Source organism: Cladosporium halotolerans (assembly GCF_011745625.1).
Source record: "Cladosporium halotolerans strain TM138-S3 chromosome Unknown Sca80, whole genome shotgun sequence".
NCBI classification, from domain to species: Eukaryota; Fungi; Ascomycota; class Dothideomycetes; order Cladosporiales; family Cladosporiaceae; genus Cladosporium; species Cladosporium halotolerans.
In genome coordinates this window covers 1-24,167 of record NW_027191531.1, presented here as the reverse complement: position 1 = coordinate 24,167, position 24,167 = coordinate 1, and the positions used below count along the sequence as shown (strand labels likewise).

General features: G+C 58.3%; 6 protein-coding genes across 6 annotated transcripts; 5 read left to right on the top strand and 1 right to left on the bottom strand.

Annotated features, from left to right (window-relative positions):
• The first annotated feature begins 407 nt into the window (after positions 1-407).
• Positions 408-2,096, top strand: WHR41_09263 (uncharacterized protein). Its single transcript, XM_069377867.1, has 2 exons — positions 408-1,212; positions 1,272-2,096. Exons 1-2 carry the CDS (start codon positions 611-613, stop codon positions 1,288-1,290), a joined length of 621 nt encoding a protein of 206 aa, XP_069225122.1. The 5' UTR covers positions 408-610; the 3' UTR covers positions 1,291-2,096.
• Positions 2,097-3,045: 949 nt separating this feature from the next.
• On the top strand, positions 3,046-5,680 carry acoB (putative aconitate hydratase, mitochondrial; the record flags this gene model as incomplete). Its single annotated transcript, XM_069377866.1, has 3 exons — positions 3,046-4,009; positions 4,072-4,581; positions 4,634-5,680. Exons 1-3 carry the CDS (start codon positions 3,083-3,085, stop codon positions 5,678-5,680), a joined length of 2,484 nt encoding a protein of 827 aa, XP_069225123.1. The 5' UTR covers positions 3,046-3,082.
• A 657-nt stretch (positions 5,681-6,337) lies between these two features.
• On the bottom strand, positions 6,338-11,529 carry WHR41_09261 (uncharacterized protein; the record flags this gene model as incomplete). Its single annotated transcript, XM_069377865.1, has 2 exons — positions 10,668-11,529; positions 6,338-10,462 (listed from the first exon to the last, which is right to left on the bottom strand). The coding sequence occupies exons 1-2, from the start codon at positions 10,962-10,964 to the stop codon at positions 6,338-6,340; spliced, it is 4,422 nt and encodes a 1,473-aa protein (XP_069225120.1). The 5' UTR covers positions 10,965-11,529.
• A 655-nt stretch (positions 11,530-12,184) lies between these two features.
• On the top strand, positions 12,185-13,513 carry WHR41_09260 (uncharacterized protein). Its single transcript, XM_069377864.1, has 3 exons — positions 12,185-12,472; positions 12,532-12,680; positions 12,749-13,513. The coding sequence occupies exons 1-3, from the start codon at positions 12,378-12,380 to the stop codon at positions 13,120-13,122; spliced, it is 618 nt and encodes a 205-aa protein (XP_069225121.1). The 5' UTR covers positions 12,185-12,377; the 3' UTR covers positions 13,123-13,513.
• A 2,280-nt stretch (positions 13,514-15,793) lies between these two features.
• WHR41_09259 (uncharacterized protein) lies at positions 15,794-19,067 on the top strand. Its single transcript, XM_069377863.1, has 2 exons — positions 15,794-18,154; positions 18,436-19,067. Exons 1-2 carry the CDS (start codon positions 16,102-16,104, stop codon positions 18,486-18,488), a joined length of 2,106 nt encoding a protein of 701 aa, XP_069225119.1. The 5' UTR covers positions 15,794-16,101; the 3' UTR covers positions 18,489-19,067.
• A 657-nt stretch (positions 19,068-19,724) lies between these two features.
• WHR41_09258 (uncharacterized protein) lies at positions 19,725-23,158 on the top strand (the record flags this gene model as incomplete). The annotated part of the gene is made up of 5 exons (XM_069377862.1): positions 19,725-20,518; positions 20,592-20,604; positions 20,657-20,681; positions 20,732-22,155; positions 22,214-23,158. The coding sequence occupies 5 exons, from the start codon at positions 19,725-19,727 to the stop codon at positions 23,156-23,158; spliced, it is 3,201 nt and encodes a 1,066-aa protein (XP_069225126.1).
• Between the last annotated feature and the right edge of the window lie 1,009 nt (positions 23,159-24,167).

The following is a 24,167-nucleotide window of genomic DNA, read 5'->3' as shown; positions in this document are numbered from 1 at the left end:
ATCATGCCGCTCCTCCGCATTCGTTGACATCGTGCATCCATCATCGCACATCGAGCCACGCATGGCGCCGCCGCCTCACCGGAGCCGCAACTCTATATCCGCCAGCTCTCGCGGCCTGGTATGGGAGGGTGGTAGGCTTTTTCGCATCTTTTTTCTTCGCCGCATCACGTGCGCCCTCTGTACCTGCGTATTTTTCGCAGGTACCGTCAGCCAGAAACGTGGCTCTCTATCCGCCGCCGTCCTCTCACTCCCAACGTCTCGAGGCCCTGAATAGTGCACGGTCGCCGGCTGCCACCTGTCGCGGCTGCGGCACCTCAGGGAAGCATCGCAGGGAATTGCGTGGCCCGCGAGCCCGCGATCTGGAACGACGCTGTCTCGGCTTGCGCGCCCGCGGCCTGCCCGGCCCACTCGTCCCGGCGCAGCCCGCGACTCGCGCTGCCCCGGGACCTGAACTCTGATCTGAGGTGATTGAACTTTCATTTGGGGCGATCGCTGACTGGAGCACAACGTCGCCCGACTTCGCCGCGAGAGTAGCGTGTGCCCTCATCCCGTCCGATATAGGAAGGGCCGCGGCGAATGGTCGTCCGTCCAATCAGATTTCGTCTGTCACATGACCTTAGTTCGACAATTCATTTCGCAACCGTCACATGATCTCGCGCCAATCGCGCCACCGATTATACCGCATCCGGCTGGACAGGACCGAACGCCATTGGATCTAGGTGCGGCGCAGAGATTACTGCAATATCAGCAAGACCATCCAGCCAAAATGGCCTTCGACGAAAAGTCTCTCTCAGAAAAATACGCCACCACCTCCCTCGCAATCCAATCCAACACCCAAATCTCCTCCCGCGCAACCGCCGTAATAACAGCCCTCTCGCCGGCCGTCAATCCCCAAACCGACACCACCAAACCGCCCCTCGTAATCCTCCGCGCCCAGTCCCGATGGTCCAGCAAACTCATCAGCGTCGCCGAGATCGCCAAACGCGACCTGCAGGCCAAAGGCGTCAAGGTCTTCCAGTACAGCGCTCTGTCGTCTGAGATTGTAGAGATTGAGCGGAAGTCAAAACTCGACGGCGCCGCGGAGCTGTCCGACGACGAGGCCTTCCAGACGATGGGCGCGCACGAGCTGAGCGACAGGAAGAAGAGGGCCGTGCCGGTCCTGACGGTGTATCTCGCCGCGCAGTCCGTGAAGGGCTTGAAGGGCGCGTTTGGGTGAGTTGAAATCATCTTAGCTGTGCTCTCTCAACTTCAATGCTAACAAATACTGCCAGCGAGCAAACCTCCACGTAACCCCCCCATCCCAAAAATGCAGCTGCGATCCCCAACTCCAACTCCAACTCCGCAACACCACGACACTGTATCAACATCCGCCCGCAGAAATCTCTACCCGCAGCTCTGTAGTCAGCAACACCCGCCTGCCTGACGCCTTGACTGGTACGCTAGCTCCGCGCGTTGCCAACGTCCCAGCGCGGCTGGCTGGCAGTTTCCCAGCCGCAACTTACCAGCGTTCGTCGCCAACGCTCCGGGGCGTTGGAACGGGTGCCGAAGGGGGGCTGAGACATGGCCGTTTGTTGCTGTGTCGTTTGCTATGCATTGTTGGATGCAGTTGTTGTGGTGTCTGGGAAACCTTTTCTGGAAATGCGCCTCGGTCCGCATTCACGAGGGTCCTACGCCCGATTCTCGAACCGGCTCCTGCCTGGTCGGCTCATGCAGCATTCATTCATCGATCAAGCCCCCAGCTGCTTTGCGGCGATCGCCAGCGCGGTCGTTGATCCCGAGCCCTCGCAGGAAACACCTCTGCGCTCGCTCTGGTAAAGCTCCGACGGAGCGCAGAGAATCTAGGGCCTATATGGGCCACTCGCCGAGAGACGTCTGTCGCCGTCAGAATGCCGGTGCGTGCGGCCCGCGAGCGAGCAACATTGCATTCTCGGAACGAGATGGCTCCGTGGTTGACGACACCGCCGAAGAGGGCTTGGAAGGAAGTGTCGCAATCGTGTACACAGTCTAGCTAGACGGCCTGTTGAATCGAATCGAACAGTGCTGATAGATTAATTCGTTTCGTAGCCTCTCAGCAAAGTGCCATGGCTGCCCTCTCACGCTGTCCTTTCTTCTCAATGTGTCGAAAGGTTCCTTTAATTCACCTACGAGCAGTGCGCCTGAATCCCGTAGCGCGGTACGCTCCACGCGAATCGACCACGGAGGATATCCTTCTCGGGTGGGTAGTTCCAACCACCTCACTACTGACTTCTATCGTCGCGCGGGCTCCTAACTGTCATGACGTCTTGGTTGGTGCTAGTTGTCGGACGTGTGTGGTTGCTAGGGTTAGGGTTGGGGTTAGACGATGAGTTGATCTGGGCTACTGGCTCAGGAGTCTTGCGAGGCTAGGCAGGATTGTATAGTTGTTGTTGTTTTTTTTTAATTATGCCTGTGTGAGAGCCTGCATACGTGTGTCTGTGGTTTTGTAGAGTTGCTGAGGTTTTTTGCTCGAGTGGATGGAGCGACGCGGAATGTAAATGTGGGTTGAGGTGATGAGACGATGGGTTGGACGTTGAGTTGCGATTGCTGATGAGTGAGCTCTTGGTCTATGGGCATCGGTATTTGACTCCGAGGTATCGAAAAAAATATACAGAGATTCATACTTCTCTTTTTCGTCGCGCTTTCTGCTGATAGCATTGATCTCGACGAGGTTCACTCGAACGACACGAAGCAGGACCAACATGTGATCCATGAGATGAATGTGCTAACCATTCGCCACTTTTCTCCCATTTTACAATATGCATTGTACAGCAATATCAGTCGCCGCCCACGAAATCCCACTGCTCAGTATACTGGTCTAGCCAAGGTAGATCACAACCAAAAAATACTTCGTGCACACGACCACATGTCGGTACCTGACATGCAGACCGAGTTGCGGAGTGCAGGCGTCTGGGGAAAGGCGGGCGGACAGCCAACCAGCACCGGCGCCGCGATGGTCAGCGAAATCGGCCCCCGGCCAAAAAGTTCCGTGGGCCATTCACTCACATTCGCCATTGCCCGACACTCGTGACTCCCCCTCGAGCAGTCACACACCACGCCGGCCATAATGTTGGCAGCAAGGAGAACGGCGGCCGCCCTGCCCGCCAGGAGGCAACAGTCCCTCCTCTCGCTCTCGCGATCCCTCCCCGCCGCCGCCGCCAACTCGCACGGTTTCGCTACCGTCGCCGAGCAGTCCTCCTCGCCCTCCGCCTCCTCCCTCGAGTCGCGCACGCCACCCTACGCCAAGCTGCTCCGCAACCTGCACGAGGTCCGCCGCCTGCTGCCCGACCAGAAGCTCACGCTCGCCGAGAAGATCCTGTACAGCCACCTGAACGAGAACGCGGAAGAGTCGCTCCTGACCAACACCAACGGCGGCCGCGATGTGCGCTCCAAGGCCAACCTCAAGCTGTTCGTCGACCGCGTCGCCATGCAGGACGCCTCGGCGCAGATGGCCCTGCTGCAGTTCATGAGCTGCGGCCTACCGCAGACCGCCGTGCCCAGCAGCATCCACTGCGACCACATGATCGTCGGCGAGCGCGGCGCGGACCTCGACCTGGCGAACAGCATCGACGGCAACAAGGAGGTGTACGACTTCCTGGAGAGCGCGGCGAAGAAGTACGGCATTGAGTTCTGGCCGCCTGGCGCGGGCATCATCCACCAGACCGTTTTGGAGAACTACTCTGCGCCTGGTCTCATGTCGCTGGGCACGGACTCGCATTCCCCGAACGCTGGCGGTCTGGGTGCGATTACGATCGGTGTTGGCGGTGCGGATGCTGTGGACGCTATGGTTGGTGCAGCGTGGGAGTTGAAGGCGCCGAAGATCCTTGGTGTCAAGCTTGTTGGCCAGCTCAGTGGATGGGCTAGCCCCAAGGATATCATTCTGAACCTGGCTGGCCAGCTCACGGTCCGCGGTGGCACGGGATACATCATTGAGTACTTTGGTGAGGGCGTCAAGAGCCTGTCGTGCACTGGCATGGCGACTGCTTGCAACATGGTATGTCTCCTTGTTGAGCAATTGATTTATGCTGGATGTCACTTACTGACTTGTCTGTACAGGGTGCTGAGGTTGGTGCTACGACCAGTGTCTTCCCGTACACACCCACTTCCCACGACCCCTACCTGGCTGCCACCCACCGTGGTCCTATCGCCACCCAAGCCAATGCCATCTGGAGCTCCCCCGGTGCCCACAACCTTCTTAAGCCTGACGAGGGCGCCGAATACGACAAGGTCATCACTATCGACCTTTCCAAGCTCGAGCCTCACATCAACGGTCCCTTCACCCCCGATCTCTCTACCCCTCTTTCCGCATTCAAGGACACCGTCAAGGCGAACAACTGGCCCACCACCTTCGGTGCCGGCCTGATCGGTAGCTGCACCAATTCATCATACCAGGACATGACCCGCTCCGAGTCTCTTGTCAAGCAGGCCAAGGCCGCTGGCTTGAAGCCGAAGGCAGACTTCTTTGTTACCCCTGGTAGCGAGCAGATTCGTGCTACTGTCGAGCGTGACGGACTTCTCGACACCTTCTCTGAGGCTGGTAGCACCGTTCTTGCTAACGCTTGCGGAGTAAGTAGAACGAATCTAGATTGAATTGGAGACATTAGCTAACTACGACTAGCCCTGCATTGGCCAGTGGAACCGCACTGACGAGGTCCCCAAGGACGAGAACAACGCCATCTTCTCTTCCTACAACCGTAACTTCCCCGGCCGCAACGACGGAAACCGCAAGACCATGAACTTCCTCGCCTCGCCCGAACTCGTCACCGCCATGTCATACTCCGGCAGCACTACCTTCAACCCCATGACCGACAGCCTCACCACCCCTTCCGGCGAGAGCTTCCGCTTCGAGCCCCCCGTGGGCCAGGACCTCCCCGGCCAGGGCTTCGCCTCTGGCAACCCCATCTTCGCCCCCGACACCGTCAAGCCCGACCCCAGCGCCGAAGTCATCATCAGCCCGACCTCCACGCGCCTCGCCGTCCTCGAGCCCTTCGAGCCCTGGCCCACCACCTCCGGCGCCCCCACTGACCTCACCGGCCTCAAAATCCTCCTCAAAGTCAAAGGCCAATGCACAACCGACACCATCTCCGCCGCCGGCCCCTGGCTGAAATTCAAAGGCCACCTGCCCAACATCGCCGAAAACACCCTCATCGGCGCCGTCAACGCCGAGACCGGCGCCACCAACCACGCCCTCGACGCCGACGGCTCCGCCCACACCATCCCGGACCTCGCCAAGAAGTGGAAGTCCCAGGCCCAGCCCTGGCTCGTCGTCGCGGAGCACAACTACGGCGAGGGCTCCGCGCGCGAGCACGCCGCCCTGCAGCCGCGCTTCCTCGGCGCGCGCCTCATCGTCGCCAAGTCTTTCGCCCGCATCCACGAGACGAACCTCAAGAAGCAGGGCGTCGTGCCGCTCACGTTCGTCAACGAGGCCGACTACGACCTGCTCGCCGGCTGCGACGAGGTGGCCACGGAGGGCCTGGCGGCCGCGCTGAAGGTCGGCGCCGAAGGGGGGGATATTTCGTCTTCGGCGGTGAACTTGTTGGTCAAGAAGAAGGATGGCAGCACGCTGCGCGTGCCGCTCAAGCACGCGCTGAGCAAGGACCAGTGCGCGTTTGTGCTGGCCGGCAGCGCGCTGAATTTGCTTGCTAAGAGGGGCCAGGCCTCGTGAGCGAGTTGGAGTGATGCTACTAGGAGGGAGTGAAAGTGAGTGAGTGAGTGGGAGAGTGGAATTCGATCTACATTTGTTAGGGAGATCTTTTTCGCTGTGATAGAGAAAAGCGCTGAAAGCTTGCATTACATATATCCTTGTACGAAAAATGAAACGATCTCAAAGACATCGAATTCTTCTCGACGTAACACCAGTCAGTCTGTGACTGTACCGCCAAAAAGCCATGGCTGCAACGCACTGCTGTGAAACGGCCCATGGCACCTTCACCACCACCACTACGTAGCACACTTGGTGAACAAAAGAGTGATTACATTCAAATTTTTGGCAGTAGTAGCGGTAGACGTACGTATCTGCATCCATACGAATCAGCTCCATCGCGGCCGTTGCGTTTTCCGCAGGAAAGAGAAGATTTTCTCCCCAAAAAACGCCTGCGCTATGCCCACCCAGCAGAAGAAAATGCAAAGGAGAAGGCCAAGATGTGACGAGAGACCAAAAGGCAAAAAGAAAGAAAGAAAGATGCAGAGGGTGTATCTCATGCTCGCTTGCTGAGCCGAGACGACAAGAAATCCAAGGAAGAAAAAAAAGGAAAAAAGAAATAGACGAAAGAAAGGCCGTAGTGCGAGACCTCCACGATCAGATCAGCACGCCCACGCCACTCTACTTCCACCCCTCAGGCCCCGCTGCCGTCTGCCGCCTCCGACTCCTTGCGTTCGCGACCGCCGCGGCGCTCGACCTCGCAGCGGCAGGCGCGTGCGTAGGCGTCTCCGCCTTCTCGAGCGGTGACGAAGACCGCTGCAGCTGCTGGTGCTGCGCGGCGACGCCGAGCCTGCTCTGCGGGCGACGGGCGTTGCTGTTTGCGGTGCTGGTGCGGGGGAGTCTGCTCTTCGCGGCGGAACTGAGGTTGCTGGTGGAAGCAGCCGCCGCAGCGGCGGAAGACGAGGCGGCGTTGCCCCAGCTGCTGCCCTGCTGGGAGCCGGCGGAGCTGCTGTCGCGGCTGACGGGGCGGTAGGGGGAGGCGACGGCGGTGCTGGGGCGGGGGCGGGGGTTGTCGAAGCCGAAGTCGAAGAAGCCGCGGCTGGAGGGGCGGTTGTCGAAGGAGGATGCGCTGCCGAGCGTCGGGGTGGGCGGCATGCTGCTGACGGGCGGGATGATGGGGGGCGGCGTCATGGTGCTGCTGGAGCTGCGGCGCACGGGGCGGATGTCGAGGGAGCGGCGGACGGTGTACTCAGAGCTACGGACGAGCTCGGAGGCCATTTCGCGCACGAGGATGGCGGGGTCGTGCGCGGCGAGGTCGGCGACGCTGTCGATGAGGCCGTAGGTGCGGATGAGGGCGCCTTGCTCGTCGGAGGCGTCGCAGATGCTGCGGATAATGCGGAGGAGATTGAGGCGGACGAGGGCTTTTTTGGAGTGTAGGCGGAGGATAGTGCGGGTAAAGAGGTCTGGGTGGGCGAGGCTGGCGGCGACGGGAGGACTCAGGCGGAGCAGCTTTTGGAGCGGCTCGAGGAGGTTCTCGAAAGCGTCTGCCTTGCTTTCGTTGAAGCATTGCACGATGGCTTCGCTGAAGCCGGCGCTGGCAAGGAGATGCTCTTCCACCTTGGCTGTTTCTTCTTGAAGCCAGATAAAGATGGCATCCAAGGCCGTCACAGCCCAGTACTGATCTGCCAGCAGACCAATGTAGAACTGAAGACCCTTGTTCTGCCAGAGTAGCTTCCTGCCCACCTTGCCGCTATGTGCCATGTCGCACAGAATTGGCAGTGCAAACTCCTTGAGAGGTCGCTCGGTCTTAACGATTCGTTGCAGAAGGGGAATGACTCCCGACAAGGCCGCATCTTCCTGCCTGGCCTTGCTCAAGCGGCACAAGTTGTACATGGTGTTCAGCACCTGGTTGCTGACATCGCGGAAGTGCGGCAATTTCATGCTCGCGTTGAGCAGATCCGTCAGCACCTCGATCGCGTTGCTGTTCTGCAGCGCGTCGAGCGTAGTGGCCAACATACTCAAGTTCTTGATGAACTTGAGCATCGTGACCTGATGATTTGGGCTCATCCGCCTCAGATCCTTCAACACGCGCTTGAGCACCATGCGATCTGCCACCATTTCCTTGACATGGTTCTCAGCCTGCGAAAAGAGCAGGAAGATATTGACGATGCGGCCTTCCACCAGATCGGCGAGCTCGCCCTCTTCGTCCAGAACGCGGTTGAGCACCAAAGACAGAGGGTACAACACTGAGCTCCTTGAGAAGATGCGGCAGAAATCGTTCTTCGGTGTCGGGCCTTGCAGCTCGAAGACGCTCCATACACCATTGACGCCCACAAGGACCAGCTCTCGGCCTGCGTCGGCATCGTAGTCCTCTTCCAGAAATTCGACCAGGACATTGAGGCCGCCGCAGCTCACGAACATTTGAAGTGTCAGGGTGGATGTTTGGTACATCATGCGCACAAAGTTCGCTGCTTCGAGACGGATATCGCTGCTGTACTTCTTGTGGGCGAACTTTGACACAATCGGAATGCCTCCAACGAAGCAAAGATTCTCCTGGACTTCCACGTTGTTGCTGATGATGATGTTGACGATCTTCAGAAGCCTCAAGATCGTCAGAGGCCGGAAACAAGTGTCGAGGATCTCCAAGATAGGAAGCATGCCGTGTGATGCCACAACAACACCCTTAGTGTCTGGACTCTCGAAGAGAATCCCCAGCAGCTGGTCGACAATCTCTGCTAGTACGTCCTCGGGCTGGCTGAGCTTCAGATCGAAGACCAAGCCCTCAACGAGTGTGCAAAGCCTGGCGTGTTTGTCACGGGCGACGTTGGACTCAAGATCGACATCGTCCAGCTCCTCTTCCAGCGCAGCGAAGGGATCGTCTTCGTCTTCTTCATCTCCGAGCCACGATGATGAGCCGCTGAGCTTGAGCGTCCCGCGCTCGGATCCCGATGCTGACTCGCTGGGGATCGACGCTGCCTTTGGCTTGCTAGCAGAGACGAGATGCACTTCCTGTTCAGCGTTATCGCCAAAGTGAAGATCCGTGAAGTCCTCGTCTTCCTCGTCCTCGGCGTACTTCTGGATCTCGACGGAGCTGCGAGTCCGCCGCATGTCAGCAGCGTCGTGTACGAGGTTGGGAGACGATCGCCGCACACTCCCGCCGAGCTTGTGCAGGTTGCGCATATTGGCTGCATGTGGGTTCTTCGCTGGGGAAAATGACGCCAGTTTCCTTTGGAATGCGAGCTCATCCAAGGGGATGAGATCTGAGTAGTCATCGTCCACATCGGGCTCTTCGAAACTGCTAGACCGACTTGAGGGTTTCTTTGAGGATTGACTTGATTTCAATCTTGCCGAAGATGGCCGCGCCGCTGGCCGCAAGATCTGGGTCGTGGGCTGTGAGTCCTTGGAGAGCTTTCGCTGCTGATAGTCCTTAGACGGCCGTCTCTGCTCGGCTAATGAAAGCCCAAGCGGAGGTGGATTGTGCCTCATCTCAGTGCTTGTTGTCCGGGGAGGATAGAACGGGCGGACGGTCTCGAGAACATCTCCCTGATCAAGCTGCAAGTCGGAGCGCACGGTAAGGTCTCCCTCGAACTCGTCATCCCAATCATCGACGTTGCCATCGGTTTCTGGTGGAAGTCGTAGACTCGCATACTGCTTCAGCTTCTCGGCGGTAAAATCGCCAGCAGTAGTCTCTTTAGGCTTCATGAGAGGGAACTTGAGAGCCGCGGGAGAAATGCCAGAATCGAAGTCGTCGTCCCAGTTATCGCTGTCATCCGCATCCTCGGCTTCCTGATACAATTGAGCCGAGTGCGTCTTGCGGTGACCAATTTGGAGGCCACCTTTCGCCGTCGCCGTCGCTTCATACAGCTGCTTGGAAGGCGGTTCATGTACCATGGGCGGGATGGGGCTTTTCGATTTCGGCCTGCCTGATAGACGTCTGATTGACGCTTGTGGGTTTGGCGGAGACGACTTGAGCGCTTCGTTCCACTCCTGCACACTCTTCACGGCTTGGTCGTACTCGGTGGGCTTCTTCGTCTTTTCTTCCTTCTTGGTGCTCATGATCCAGGGATGCTTGAGGAGCTTCTTCGCCGTCACGCGCAAGTTGGGATCTTTTTGGAAACATTGCATGAGAAAGTCGCGCACCAATGGGCTGGCGCCCTCCGGTAGAGGTGGGTGATCATCATTCACGATGCGGAATAGTGCTGGCATTGGTGCCAGCCTGTGGTATGGCGGTTTGCCGTCAAGCAGCTCGATCACAGTGCAACCTAGAGACCAGATATCGGAGGCCGTTGTAGCGCCTGAGAGCTCGATGACTTCTGGTGCCATCCAGTAGGGCGTGCCTACTACGCTGCCTTCTGTCAGACCCTGGGCCTTGGTCGCAACACCAAAGTCGGCCAGCTTGACTAAGCCCTCTTTTGTTGTGAGAATATTGGCGCCTTTGATGTCACGATGAATGACACCTTGCTCGTGCAAAAACAGCAAGCCTTGCAATACTTGGGACGTATACAGGGAGACGAGGTTCTCCGGGAATTTGCCAAAGTTCTTGCAAATGCTGTGCAAGCTGCCGTTCTCGCAGTACTCTAGGATGATGTAGAGGTTATCGGTGGTCTTCACGAAGCCATGGTACTTGACAATATTGGCGTGGTTGAGGTTCTTGAGCAGGTCGATTTCTTGCATGATCACGTTCAGCTCACTCTTAGGAAGATCTGATAGTCGAACTTGCTTGATGGCGACGGTCTCTCCGGTACTCCATTTTAGAGCTCGGTAGACACTTCCAAAGGCGCCACGGCCGAGACAGTCGCCTAATTGCTACAGAGGGTCAGCATGAAATTCTTTATTTTCACGGCAAGAGCGAGTGGTCGAATGAAAGTGTGGCCCGATATCCAGACCAAAACCTCCATTGACCTAAATGGAACATCCTGTCCGTTCCTGACAGCCCATTCGTACATCTCTCTCTCAAAGCCGGGGACCCTCCCATAGACACCAGTGGCATGGTGCGGGTGATTTCACTCACGAAGTCTTTCAATCCCTCTACCTCCTTCGCTGTACGCTGCACAGTACCGTCTTTACTTGGAGGCTTCTCACGCGCTCCATCTCTGCCTGGTGGCCGCGAGGCCTTCAACTCTGTGTCCTCTGACGGCATTCCTCCTCTGACCTTCGTCGGCCGGGATCCTCCAGACCCTGCATTTTGCTGTTGCCTCGGTGTTCCCCTACTAGCCGGGCGATTCGCCGTGAGTGGTCGCGAGCCGCTCGGGTTCTTCTGGTGGCCTTGCGGGGTGTTGGCAGCGGGAGGTGAAGGTAGGGCTGGCATGGCGGGCGTCCTTCGAGCCGGAGCGCCGGAGTTTATGTGCGGCTCGACGTCGACCTCAGGTGGGACATTGACGGCGTCGAGCTTCGCTTGTCCTTGGTCCAGGCAAGCATAGCACTGGCGTCCGTGTGCGGCCAGGTGCGGCTCGTTCGCGTCCTAGATTCACAGCGCTGCCACTCGAAGTAAGCGGGTCGAGCTGTGTGGGATGTCGAGCTGGACGGTTCGCGGGCAACGGCGTGTGAAGACAGGCCGGGTCGCGTGGGCGGGTGAAAATATGGTACAGTCGAGCGGTAGTGTAGTGCGTCCTTCAATCTTCAGCCGTCGTCAGCACGGTCGGGTGCTGGCAGCGATTGGCAAAGGCTGGCTCGAGGGCGGCAACTACGTTCCAAGTACGACCGTTGGGCCCGGCTGTGCGGGACGCCTCTGGAGCCGGGGCCGCCGATGGAAATGAGAGCGAGTGAAACGGGCGTGACGCTGCGATGATCGAGGACGACGGAAGCAGGTATTGTTCTTCAGACGACGATGAAGACAACATGCACTCGATGCGCGGCGCTGCTCGCCAAAGGGAGCTTACTGCAGGGCGTGTCGGGCAGATGTCGTGCAGGTGCTGTAAACACTGCAGCCCGAATCATCGCGCAAACCCCACCAACAGACCGACTAGCGGTGATCACCGCCCAAATCCTGCCATAGCTGCACGTCCGTGGGCCAGCAGCATGTCATAGCATCCTTGCCTTATGAAAACACAAGCAATTCTGTGCGGTGTGGCATTCTACGTACAGCAATAGTACCTCGCACGGGAATAGTAGCTTGAACGTCAAAGCTGCTTCCAAATTTCCCCGAAGACAGAAACAATGGGGAGACCCTGTACTATGTGCCGTCCAAAAGTCTGGCGAGTCTGGTCCCTTGACCCAGAAAGTGATGGCTGCTTGATCGATGAAGCGGCGTGCGCTGGCGATTGTTGATGCCTTGCAGCGTGTGAGGCGACACGCGCCCCGTGAGCATACTGTAAGACTTGGGTCAGCGAGTAAATTGAGGACATCACTTACGCAAGTGTCTCTGCCTGCTCTTGTGAACGCGAAATACCATCAAATACCGCGAGAGACACTGTCGAGGGTTTTATTGGCCGCGCACACACATGCTTTCGCGCCTAGCCCGACGTTGCGCAGCCGCCCACTTGGCGGAGGACGGGCTGGCTGACTTCGAAGCCCAGCCAGGGGGCCTCTCCCAACTCCTTCATCCTACGATCACGAGCAACCGCGTTACGCAGCACATTCACTCAGTCACTCTCTATTCTTTCGTAACCACCAGCTACCTCTCACTCATTTGAGGCGCATTCCCACTACTTTCTATTTCTTCACCCACGACTTTCACCGTACTCCCGTAATTTCCACACCACCTACACCACAAACAAACACAATGTTCGCAAAGGCCACCACCGTCTTCGCCGTCTTCGCGGTCGCCGCGCGCGTCGCTGTCGCAACTCCCCCGGCTTGCCTTCTCGCCGCCGTCAAGTATGTCGCATACCCGCAATGAGCGCCATTCCAAGATCGCAGACTGACAACCCGCGCAGCGAGTGCCCCGACCCTGCCGACATCAAGGCCATCTGCTCCGAGTCCTCCGAGAAGGTGACCAGCTACCTGTCCGAGAACTGCGGTGACCACGAGGACGCCGCCACCAAATACTTCAAGGAAGTCTGCAAGGACGCCGGCGAGAGCATGTGTAAGTTCCGGACAACCCACCTCCCGCGACACAGGTGAAACCGTCAAATTGACCAACCCACCCCACAGCCGAGTCTTCCTCCTCTTCCACCAAGTCAGGCTCCTCCAAGACCACATCCGCCTCCGGCTACCTCTCCACCGGCTCCTCCGCCAACTCGACCGACATGGACTCCACCGGCACCATCACCGGCGCCTCCACCTTCGCGACCGGCGTTTCCGGCGGCGTCGCCTCTGGCACTGGCATGCCCAGCGCCTCCGGCAACGGCACCGTCCTGTCCACCGCCGGCACCGCCGGCCCAACTACAGCGCGCAACGCAGGCACCGGCCCGACCGGCGCAGCGAGCAGCAGCGGCGCCGCCTCCGAGGGCGCCGCTCCTCGCATGGGCGTCGAGGTCGCCGGCCTGGCCGCCATCGGTGTCGTCGGCGCCATGCTCGCGCTCTAAGAAGATCGCATAGCATCGATCGTTCTGAAGCATTCGCGGCGCCGCCGCCAGTCTCGTTGGATATCTCTAGAGGCGTTACATCATCTTTCTTTTTCTTGGACAACTTGCCAGGGCAGGGAGGGGAGCAAGATGGACTTGAGTTACAGTACACTGGGTCACAATTGTTTTTTTACCACCTCTACACTTGGGCTTTTGTGGATAAATATTGTTGGGAGTACCAAAATGACCATACCGTGGAATTTTCTATTATCATTATCCCATCAAGGCGTGATCCTGAGTGTGCCCGTCGTGCAGCCCTAGATCAGGTAGACTTTCTAAACAGCGCGCTCGACTGCTACTGCTACTCCTAGCGGCGATCTCGAAATCAAATAAATAGAGATGGATACCTTGACGCCCTAGATTGCTTCTTCGATTTACTTTCCCATGGGCAGGCACGCCACGTGCTGGTACCTTGCATTATATTGCGCGATTCAGCCCTGCGCTCAGGAACAGGAACAGCCAAGATGGAGTGCTTCGCTCTCATCAGCCGAGGTATATTTTTCTGCATGACACCCTGACAATGGTAGGAGTGATAGTCTATGCATATACTGCATCGCATGCTCGACCTACGTCGAGGCCGCTGAATTATTATACCCGTCAAACCACGACGCTCTCAAAGCCGACGCTCCAGCTCTCGCCTCTCCGAACAGACTACTGCAGGTACACACACACGTCTCTCCACCCGCCAGCCAGCCCGCCCGGCTCAGGTCAGGGCAGGGCAAACCAGGGCAAACCCAGCTGTCACGACACGCGTCGTCGATCGCAACCCTTCGACTTCCCGTCCGCGTTTCGCGTGCTGAGGTATGTATTTTTCCCGGGAACAGCTGCTCTCCTGGACGCTCTCATTTTTGGGTTTGTCTTCAGCGCGCGAAAAGAAGAAGCAAGCGGATCGGCTTGCGCGTCTGTGCTCTGCTCTGGTGCCGGGCGTCCGTTCGTCACGAGTCGACACGTTGAGCGAACGGACGATCGGCGCGCTGATCGCGTGGATGTGGTTTTATGTGCCCTAAGCGACGTGGCATACCCAGATCGTCATGGCTGGAAATACGACCACTGACGGTGGAAACCATGAATGTTCTGCGAACAGGCGCACGACACCGCAACGCAAACCTCGATTTCCCTTCGAGCGACTGCAGGCAGGCACACAGACTTCCGCAGCGTGAAACGCTGGCCTACCAGCGCACCGCCGAAGGAAGCAAGCGGCGCCGTGCGTTTCGCATCTCGCATCCTATTCTCCACCTTTCTCTTCCCGCGTCGCAGACTTGGACGGAAAGGGGAGGCGCAGACGCGTGCCGGTTCCGAAGGGGAGGGGGATGATTGCATTGGGAGCGTTCCTTTCGTCAGTTGCGTGGAGGATGTGCGGGCAAGCTAGCTGCTGCACGGAACGTGCGGTCCGCAGTCTTTGGGTAGTAGTATGCAATTTATTAGATGAGGTGGTGCTGCTGCTTTGGGACGAGCGCGATCGCTGGGGCATGGGGATTTGCTGCTTCCTGGACGTAGTGTAGGTGCTACCTAGCCTGTGTTGATCTGGTTGTGCTAGTGGTTGGAGAAGCCTGGGCGGAAATTCCATAATCGTTCGCATGCTTCTGACAAACTGCTCGGCCAGTCTGCCTGATCCTTAGACAGACACGCGAATCTCGATTGCAGCTGTGGGAGAAGGTGAGCGACGCGCATCCCGTGACAGGTCGCACCGCCTCGTGCTGTCCTCCACGCGCATGCGGGTCTCGCATTGCGTTGCGTGTACTCTGTAGGAACGAACGCAAGAAAAGAAGAGCCCCAGAGCCTCCGAGACAGTGGCCCTTTGTCTCGCCGCGTGAATGGAAGCGTTCGCCCGCCATAAGCGAGCCTGGGCGGCGGCGTGGCTGGCACGAGCGAGCGAACGTCTTCGTCGTTTTGGCTTCGCCTGCAGCAACTGCGAGCAAGTGCACGGCGCTCGTTCGCGCAATGCAACGTGGGCGAGGAACAGCAGTGGTTGCGCACCGGCACTACTGGAGCCTATTGTTGACTGCCTGACTCTGATCGGATCCCGTGACGACGAGCCAAAGTATGCGGGCGCGTTTTAGGCGGATGGGCCTTTACTGGAGCGGGCAGGCGCACGACCGCCGCTGGCTGCAGGCCCGGTGATCGTGTCGCCCGAGCATTCGGGTAGCGGCAGCAGCAGTAAATTAAAGGGGGGCAAGCCAGCGTGTTTGGACTATGATCTGGCGCCGGTTAGGCTGGGGGCGAGAGTTTCGGCGCCTAATTTAGATCGGGGGGATGCTGGCCGCCGGGCTGGGGGAGGGCGCTGTGGGCTCCACTCCGCTTGCTGGACTGCACTGCGAGAATGGGCGTGTTCACGGCTGGTGGTGAGGATTTCACAGCATGTCGCGTGGCCTGAGGTGTGCTGACCCTCACGCGGTGGTTGATGATGAGGAGCTGCTGGTCTCCGCACGCATGGCATACACACACACAAATACACAATGCGCGGGCGAACACGAGCGAGAGGCGCGCGGGAGATCTCCCAATAGTGGCTCCCCCCTATCCTTGCACTCCTGGCTCGCCTCAGGCGCTGCCCTCTCGCCTACTGGCCCCCGCCGGCGACCGTCGACCGTTGCTGCAGCCCACGCACCACCCAGCGCCCGCCCGCCTGTTAACGAGACCCTGCGGAGCGCCAGCGATTCAAACGCTGCCCTCTCGTGGCTATGCGCCGCCCGCCTGTGCCCTCACGGCCCTCCAAGGCCTTGATCCGCCGCCCGGCGAACTGTAAGCCTCCACCACCCAGCGCCGTCCTGTCTCACGCCTCGCTGCCGGGCTCCACCCTCTCTGACCTCCCCTCGCCTTTCTTTACCCTTCCCTCTCGCTGCGTCTGCTCGCTGACGAGTGCCCGTTTCCTCGAAACCCGCTCAACCGTCGTTCTCTTCCCTTGTTCAAACCTCATTGCTGTGTCTCTCCTTAACCGCAGCCATGAAGTTCTCCTCTCTTTTCTGTACCTTGTCAGTCGCTTCCTCTGTTTTCGCCCACTCCTCCACGCCCTTCGCCCAGGATGTGGATGAGATCGTCGACGAGCCGCACGTCCTCGAGGAGAGGCAGTCCGGTGGCTACGTCGCCGTCACCGGTGTCAACCAGAATGCCGTCTACCCCCGTCTGGAAGTGAGGCAGATGCTCTTCACCAAGCCCAACCAGTGGACCCTCTTCGTGCTCGGCCTGCAGCGCTTCCAGCAGATGAGCCAGAACGAGCGCATGTCCTACTACCAGATTGCCGGCATTCACGGTGTGCCTCGCCAGAACTGGGACGGTGTCGGACAGTGCAGCAGCTGCCGCGGGACGGACGGCTACTGCACCCACGACTCTGTTCTCTTCCCTGCCTGGCACCGCGCCTACCTCGCCCTTTTCGAGCAGGCTTTCATGAACGTCGTCAACGACCTCGCCAGATCCTACCCGGACAACCGTCGTGCTTGGATGACCGGTGCCGCCTCGACCATGCGTTTCCCCTACTGGGACTGGGCTGCCCACCCTGCGCCTGGTTACCCGGCCCTGCCGAACGTTATGAGCGACAAGTATATTTCCGTCGAGACCCCCACCGGCATGCAGACGATTATCAACCCGCTCTTCCGTCACGACTTCCAGAACCCCAGGGATATGGTTTACACTCCTTTCATCAACTGGCAGGTTACTCTGCGCTACCCCAACAGCAACTCGAACACCGCCAGCTCCGTCACTCAGAGCTCGACCAACGCGTTCAACAACATCCGTGCCTCTCTCCAGGACCAGGTCTACCAGCTTTTCAGCACTTGCAGGAACTACGCCGGATTCGCCGGCGACACTTCCAGCAACAACAGGTGCTCCAACTCGCTCGAGGGCATCCACAACACCATCCACACCACCCTTGGTGGTCCCGGCTCTTCTAGCACCTCCGCTGGCCACATGACCTACCTTTCCACTGCTGCTTTCGACCCCGGTTTCTGGCTCCACCACATGATGGTCGACCGTCTCTTCGCTCTGTGGCAGGGCGCCAACCCCAACTCTTTCGGCGCTTCTCAGGCCTCTCCTCACGCTACCTGGACTATCCCTGCTGGCCAGGTCCAGAACGCCAACTCTCCTTTGACTCCTTTCCACAGAAACACTAACGGTGACTTCTGGACTTCCAACGGTGTTCGTGACTGGAAGACCTTCAAGTACACCTACCCTGAGTTCGCCAACACCGACGGCAGCCCCAACGCCATCATGCAGCAGATCAACAGGCTCTACGGTCCCGGCGCCACCGCCACTGCTGGCTCTACCAAGCGCACCGCTCTTCCCGAGCCCCAGGGTTACGCCAGCTCGTACGAGCAGGGCGACTCTACCGAGGAGGAGGGTCCCGCCACCACCGCCTCCACTGGTTTCAGCGCTAGCTTCAGCCTTGACCTCGGCCTTGGTGGTTCTGAGAGCTCTACGACTACCTCCAGCGTTGCTTCCGCCGGTACTGGATCTGTCAGCTACAACGCCGGCAACGGCACCTCTCCCGCCTTCCCGACCGGCACTGCTTCTCCGTTGAGGGAGAACTCGACTCCTCTGCGCGCCAACAACGGCAGCTCGTACCAATACATCTGCCACGTCCAGACTCCCCGCTACGCGCTCAACGGCTCCTACAGCGTCTTCCTCTTTAACGGCGAGCCTGAGAACCCCGACCCCACCTCCTGGTCTTTCGACAAGAACCTCATCGGCCCCGCCGGTGTGCTCGCCCAGCCCGGCATGACCGAGAAGAACATCACCGCCTACTACGGCATCCCGATCACCCGTACCCTGGTCTACGAGTACACCCGCGGCGGCATCGCCGATCTCACCCCGAAGAACGTCGACACTTACCTGCAGCAGAAGCTTCGCTGGAAGGTTGCTGGCCCGCAGGGCCAGGAGATCGACCACAAGACTATCCCGGGATTTAAGGTCGAGGTCTTCTCTTCGACCGCAGCCAAGACCGCGTCCGACGACGAGCTGCCCGAGTGGTCCGAGTTCATCCCGCTTCACAAGGCGACGGAAGGTGAGCGTTTAATTTCCTAAGATTTCCCCCGTCCATGCATTTGTGCACTGCTTTGACTTTTCGGTTTTCCGCGCGTTTGACGACCAACGAGAGGGGACGTTTCTTTCATTGGCCTCATGGCGGGGAATTGAACTCTTCGGGTTCCTGGCGTTACACCAATCTATGCGCTCGCGTGCTCACAAACCAAGCCACAATATCCACTTGTGCCCATGCCCATTTCCCCGATTTGGAAACCACAATGATCCCCATCGAACCATTTCTGACATTTTCTGCTCCACCAGGCCTCCCCACTTGCTCGTGCGAGGAAGAAGACGACTCGCCCTCGACCTATTGAAAATAGCGCGCACGCGAATCGAACCAAATTTGAAAATATAAGCATTTGACGATTTCGACCAATTTGTAACACCCGCGCGCATTTTCCTCTTTACTACCAGAAAGGGGCACACAGGGGCTTCTCTTCAGCATTCCACGACAGAACGCGCTCTCGAGACTCGACGGTCATCCAACTCGGCCAGAAGGCGCTCGGCATCTTCACGGTCATAACTTTCCTTTTCCTTCACTTTCATCTTTCCTTCCCTTCTGACTTTAATCTAATTGAAACGGAAGCCATGTCGACATTTTCTATCCCTTATCAACGTCACACCACGCTGCTGCGCCGTCTCTTTTCTTTCGCGAAATTATAAGCTGAGCTGCCAGCCGGGCTGACAACACCCGGCCCCCTGGACACGACAGGCGTGGCGTGGCGTGACGCCGGGAGTTGGATTGTCTATTCCTTGGCGAACCATTCGCCTTTACCTTGCTAGAGGCTGTGGAGATGTATTTTGGTCATAACTGTACATAAGACTTCTCCCCCGCCTCTGGGGAAAAGGAGTGAGGTAGAGGTTGGAAATGCGACGACGCGTATACCGTTGGATTGTTTCGTGCTTGTTGAAAGGATTTCTCCCCAAGTTTCGTGCGTGTTTGGCGACTTCAGTAGCCGCGTTGTAAGCTCATTGGAGGTTGCACGTGATGGGTAGCAGGTCTGCGACTTTCCCCACGGACTTCATCTGAAGCTGTCAACTAACATCCACCTTACCACCACGAGCCTTTTCCCCCCTCGCTCTATCCACCACTTGCACAAACGCTGGCACAACTCTCATGGCAGACCATGCAAGCTCCTCTGACGTATACGACTCGATCCGTAGCTCCCAGCTCCCCCATGCACATTGTAGCTGTTTCGTCGTACGGAACGATCCCCTGATGCTGACACACGTGCTTTATGAGCTCGTCTGTACTCGTCTCAATGCGGGATCATGCAAGAGCTCCACACCTTAGAGGCCTAGGAATCTTATTGCCTTGAGCTATCGTACTCTGACATTCGCCTTCGACATGGGACAGACGCATGCGCGTCGCTCGGTAAGCCTGTAACCTCATCCAAGGTGGCACCACGGTGCTTGCGTGGTTGGAGGCTACCTGCTGTAAGGTAATTGAGCACTGTAACCTATATGAGCCCACGCCATGTCGTTCATCTCAGTCTCCATAACCACCACCCTCCAAACGACAAAAACCACTCAACCAACCCACCCCCAAAATGGCCACCACAACCGAACTCCCCATCCCCCAACCCCCCACCCACCTCTTCACCGGCAACCTCCCCGACACCGACCCCTCCCACATGCTCCGCTCCTACCAAACCCTCACAACCCACTACGGCCCGATCTTCGCCCTCGACATGGTCCGCACGCGCGTCGTCTACATCGGCTCGCAATCCCTCGCGACCTCCCTCTGCGACGAGTCCCGCTTCACCAAAACCGTCGCCGGCGCCCTCCTGCAAGTCCGCAACCTGACCGGGCCCGGCCTCTTCACCGCCCACTCCTGGGAAAAGGAATGGGCCCTCGCGCACACCCTCCTCATGCCGGCCTTCGGGCCCCTCGCCGTCCGCAGGATGTTCCCGGACATGCTCGACGTCGCGGGCCAGATGCTCGCGCGCTGGCAGCGCTTCGGCCCGGAGGCGGAGATCGACGTTAGCGATGCGTTCACGCGCCTGACGCTCGATACGATCGCGCTGTGCGCGTTCGGGTATAGGTTTAATAGTTTCTACCGCGAGGGGATGCACCCGTTTGTGACGGCGGCGCTGGACGCGTTGTTGGAGAGCGGGCGGAGGGCGGGGAGGACGGGGTTGGAGACGAGGGTGCGCAGGTGGGCGGGGGAGAGGTATGAGCGGGATATTGAGTTTTGTTGGGGGGTTTGCGATGAGTTGGTTCGGGAGAGGAAGGAGAGGGGGAGGGCGGACGGGGAGGGGGAGCAGGATTTGCTGGGGATTATGTTGGGGGCAAGGGATGAGAGGGGGGAGGGGATGAGTGATGAGTTGGTTAGGTATGAGATGTAAGTGTTGCGGGCGGATTGCGTCTGTCCTTGGTTGATGTGATTGCGGTGCTGACGGGGTTTCTCCTGATAGGTTGACTTTTTTGGTATGTTGGTGCCAATTTGGCCTTGTAGTGGGGTTGGTGCTGACTTTGATAGATTGCTGGTCATGACACGACAGGAGGTAAGTTGAGAGGAGAGTCCTGGAGAGATTCCTTACTGAACCTCTGTTAGGACTTCTGGGCTTCACGTTCCTAATGATGCTCAAGCACCCTAGGGTCTTGCATCTCGCTCAACAAGAAGTGGACGAAATCGTTGGCGACGGTCCCTTGAGCGTGAACCACCTGGACAAACTCAAGTACATCGAGGCCGTGCTGAGGGAGACCATTCGGCTGCACCCTACTGTGCCAAATATCGGGCTGCACACCAAATCGGGCGAGGACGAATTAATCGGCGGCGGCAAGTATCGCATCAAGGCCAAAGACACAGCGATCCTGGGAATCTCCGCCATCCACCGCGATCCGGCCGTTTGGGGAGAGGATGCTAACGAGTTCAGACCCGAGAGGATGCTTAACGGTGGGTTTGAGGCGTTGCCGCCACATTCGTGGAAACCGTTTGGAAACGGAGTGCGCTCCTGCATTGGACGTGGTTTCGCGTGGCAGGAGGCGACCATGGCCGTGGCGCTGATCTTGCAGCGATTCCAGGTCGAGATGGCTGACCCGTCATATGAGATGAACATTCGCCAGACGCTGACCATCAAGCCTGTCGGGTGGAACATCAAAGTCAGGCTGCGGTCGGGGAGAGGTCTCTACTCTGGCCTACTCACTACTGAGCCCAGTGTCGTCAACGGAACCCCAGCCAAAGCCGCCAGCCAGAAACCACAGACTGCAACTGGTCTGGCACCGCTCGCTATCTTCTACGGCTCCAACCAAGGCACTTGCAAGAGCTTCGCCGAGACCCTGCAGAACTCAGCGTCCTCGCACGGTTTCTCCGCCACAGTGGGCACGCTCGATTCCGCCACCGAGCACGTCCCCAAAGACAGACCGGTTGTGTTCATCACTCCTTCCTACGAAGGCCAGCCGCCTGACAATGGCCGGAAGTTCGTTACCTGGCTGGAGAAAATCCAGAGCGAGGGCGTCCCAATGCAAGGTGTCAAGTACGCTGTCTTCGGGTGCGGCAACCCCGACTGGGTCAATACCTACCATCGCATCCCGAGATTGGTCGACGAGAGCTTGTGGAAGACGGGTGCCGCCAGATTGTGCCCCATGGGCCTCGGAAACGCAGCGGGAGATATCGTCGGCGCCTTCGATGAGTTCTCAGAGCTGCTTTGGCAAACGCTCAGCCGATCTGCTGGGGAGACTAGTATCCGGAAGGAGGAGCTCAAGGTCGAGATGTCAGTCGATCGTCCGGAAATGCTGGGCGAGAAAGAAATGACGCTTGGGACTGTTCGTCAGCACACACAGCTTGCCGACACTTCCGTGGGTCCTGAGAAGAAATTGATGGATGTCGAGCTTCCGAAAGATGCGATGTACCAGGCTGGTGACTACCTTGTTGTTTTGCCAACCAATCACAGACACGCTGTGCAACGTGTACTGGCAAGATTTGAATTGCCCGTCGATGCTTTGATCAAGTTGTCCGGGACGAAGAAGAGCTTTCTAGTAAGAGCGCTTGCATCTTGCAAGATTCTGGAAGTATAACTGACCGAGCATGTTCTAGCCACACGATCGAACCGAGTATGCGTTCAGTCTCTTGGCCGCATACGTCGAGATAGGAACTCCAATCTCACGAAAGCAAGTCGAGTTCCTGGCATCCCAAACCACCGACCCCAAACAGAAGGCTGAGCTGGAACGCCTTGGAGGATCAGTTTACGAGTCAGCAGTCCTCTCAAAACGCGCCTCCATCATCGACCTCCTCGAGCAGTTCCCCGCATGCGAGCTCTCCTTTGCGGCCTTCCTCGACATGCTCCAGCCGATGAAGCCACGCCAATACTCCATCGCATCGTCCCCATTGGTTTCCGCCCCAGGAACCGCCACTATCCTCTACGACGTCCTCACCGCCCCATCCCTCTACAACCACTCCACACCCTTCCACGGCGTCGCCTCGTCCTACCTCTCCAACGCCCTAGCCGGCGGCAAAATCCACGCCTACATCCGCCCAACGGCCACCAACTTCCGCCTGCCAATCGACCCAGCGACGCCGATCATCATGATCTGCGCCGGCACAGGTCTCGCGCCCATGCGCGCTTTCATCCAGGAGCGCGCGGCGATCGCCCAGGCGCAGCCGAACCTCAAGCTGGGCGCCGCGCTGCTGTACTTTGGCTGCCGCGACCCGAACAAAGACTACATCTGTCGGTCGGAGCTGGAGGCGTGGCAGAGGGCTGGCGTTGTATCGCTGCGCCCGACCTTTTCGCGGAAGCCAAAGGAGAGCGGCGGGTTCAAGTATGTGAGCGATCGGCTGGAAGCGGAGAAGGGTGAGGTTGTGGAACTGTTCCGGCAGGGAGCGAAGGTTTTCTTGTGTGGCAGTGCGAGTAAGCTGGCGAAAAGCATTAATGAATTGCTTGAGAGGACTGTTATGGAACATAGGCAGGTTGGCGTTGAGGAAGCGAGGGAGTGGCTTGCGAAACAGAAGGCGGACAGGTATGTCAGTGATGTCTATGGGTGAGTTGATTTGCTGGATAGTCTGGAGCTGGACCTGTGAAATCTCGACGGCCGAAAGAATGACTGCTGGTGTGTCGTGATGTAATGTCGTGACCGCTCCAATAGGTACTGATTAATGCATCGATTTCGGATTCACCAAAATCGTCGGCTCAAACCCCCCGCCCTCCCCAGTCGCCCATCGCAAAACATTCCTCTTCCCTTCACTATCCACAATGCACATCTCAACAGACCTCTCCTCCTCCACACTCCACCCACCCACCACCTCCGGCGCCTTTCTCATGCCCGCCGCTCGCTGCACCGCATCAACAGTCCCAAGCGGCCCACTCAGCTCGACCAAAAACGTCATTCGCTCCTCCGCCTCCCCTTCACCCACCGGCAGAAGATTGACTAGATTCGCCCTCCTCTTCTGCATCTCGAGCTCGTACTCGTACGCCTCGCGATCGTACCCTCGGCCTTCCTTGTCCGCGCGGACGGCGTCCCAGTGGTCGTCGGAGACTCGAGTCCGGGTCAGGTTGTTGCGGTGCTCCATTATGCGGTCGACGGCGTCGTCGCCGGGGATGTCGAAGAGACGGTTCCAGCGGGCGATTGTGGCGGAGATGGGTTCGGGGTGGGAGCTGATGGAGGGGCCGTCGGGGTTATAGGCGTTGCCGGCTAGGGACTCGAGCTCTTGTTGGAGGAGGTTGTCGTCCATGGTGAGTTGAAGGTGAGTTGACTTGATGGAATTGGAAGTGGCCGAAGACCTGGTGTCTATGGGATGGAGTTGGTACTCAGTAGAGTAACGATTCAGGAAGTATTCCTTGCGTCAAATTTTGACTGTGTCTTCAAGTATATCCTGAGGAGATAGTCGGTCTTGCAAAGGTCTTCCTATCAATAGGGTTGACATGCGATGCAGAGGTGTGAAGTTGCGGATGAGGCCCATAGATCTTGAATCTTGAATATTCAGAATCAGGTGAAGCTCAATCAGGAATCAAATCAGTCAGGTGGGCGCTCAATCAGAAATCAATCAGCAATCA

Excerpts from the sequence above, each read along its gene's own strand:
- WHR41_09263 (XM_069377867.1), top strand. The coding sequence starts at position 611 with ATGACCTTAGTTCGACAATTCATTTCGCAACCGTCACATGATCTCGCG.
- WHR41_09260 (XM_069377864.1), top strand. The coding sequence starts at position 12,378 with ATGTTCGCAAAGGCCACCACCGTCTTCGCCGTCTTCGCGGTCGCCGCG. Across the intron at positions 12,473-12,531 it reads TGCCTTCTCGCCGCCGTCAA|CGAGTGCCCCGACCCTGCCG; the intron begins GTATGTCGCATA and ends CAACCCGCGCAG. Across the intron at positions 12,681-12,748 it reads GGACGCCGGCGAGAGCATGT|CCGAGTCTTCCTCCTCTTCC; the intron begins GTAAGTTCCGGA and ends CCCACCCCACAG.
- WHR41_09259 (XM_069377863.1), top strand. The coding sequence starts at position 16,102 with ATGAAGTTCTCCTCTCTTTTCTGTACCTTGTCAGTCGCTTCCTCTGTT. Across the intron at positions 18,155-18,435 it reads GCTTCACAAGGCGACGGAAG|GCCTCCCCACTTGCTCGTGC; the intron begins GTGAGCGTTTAA and ends CTGCTCCACCAG.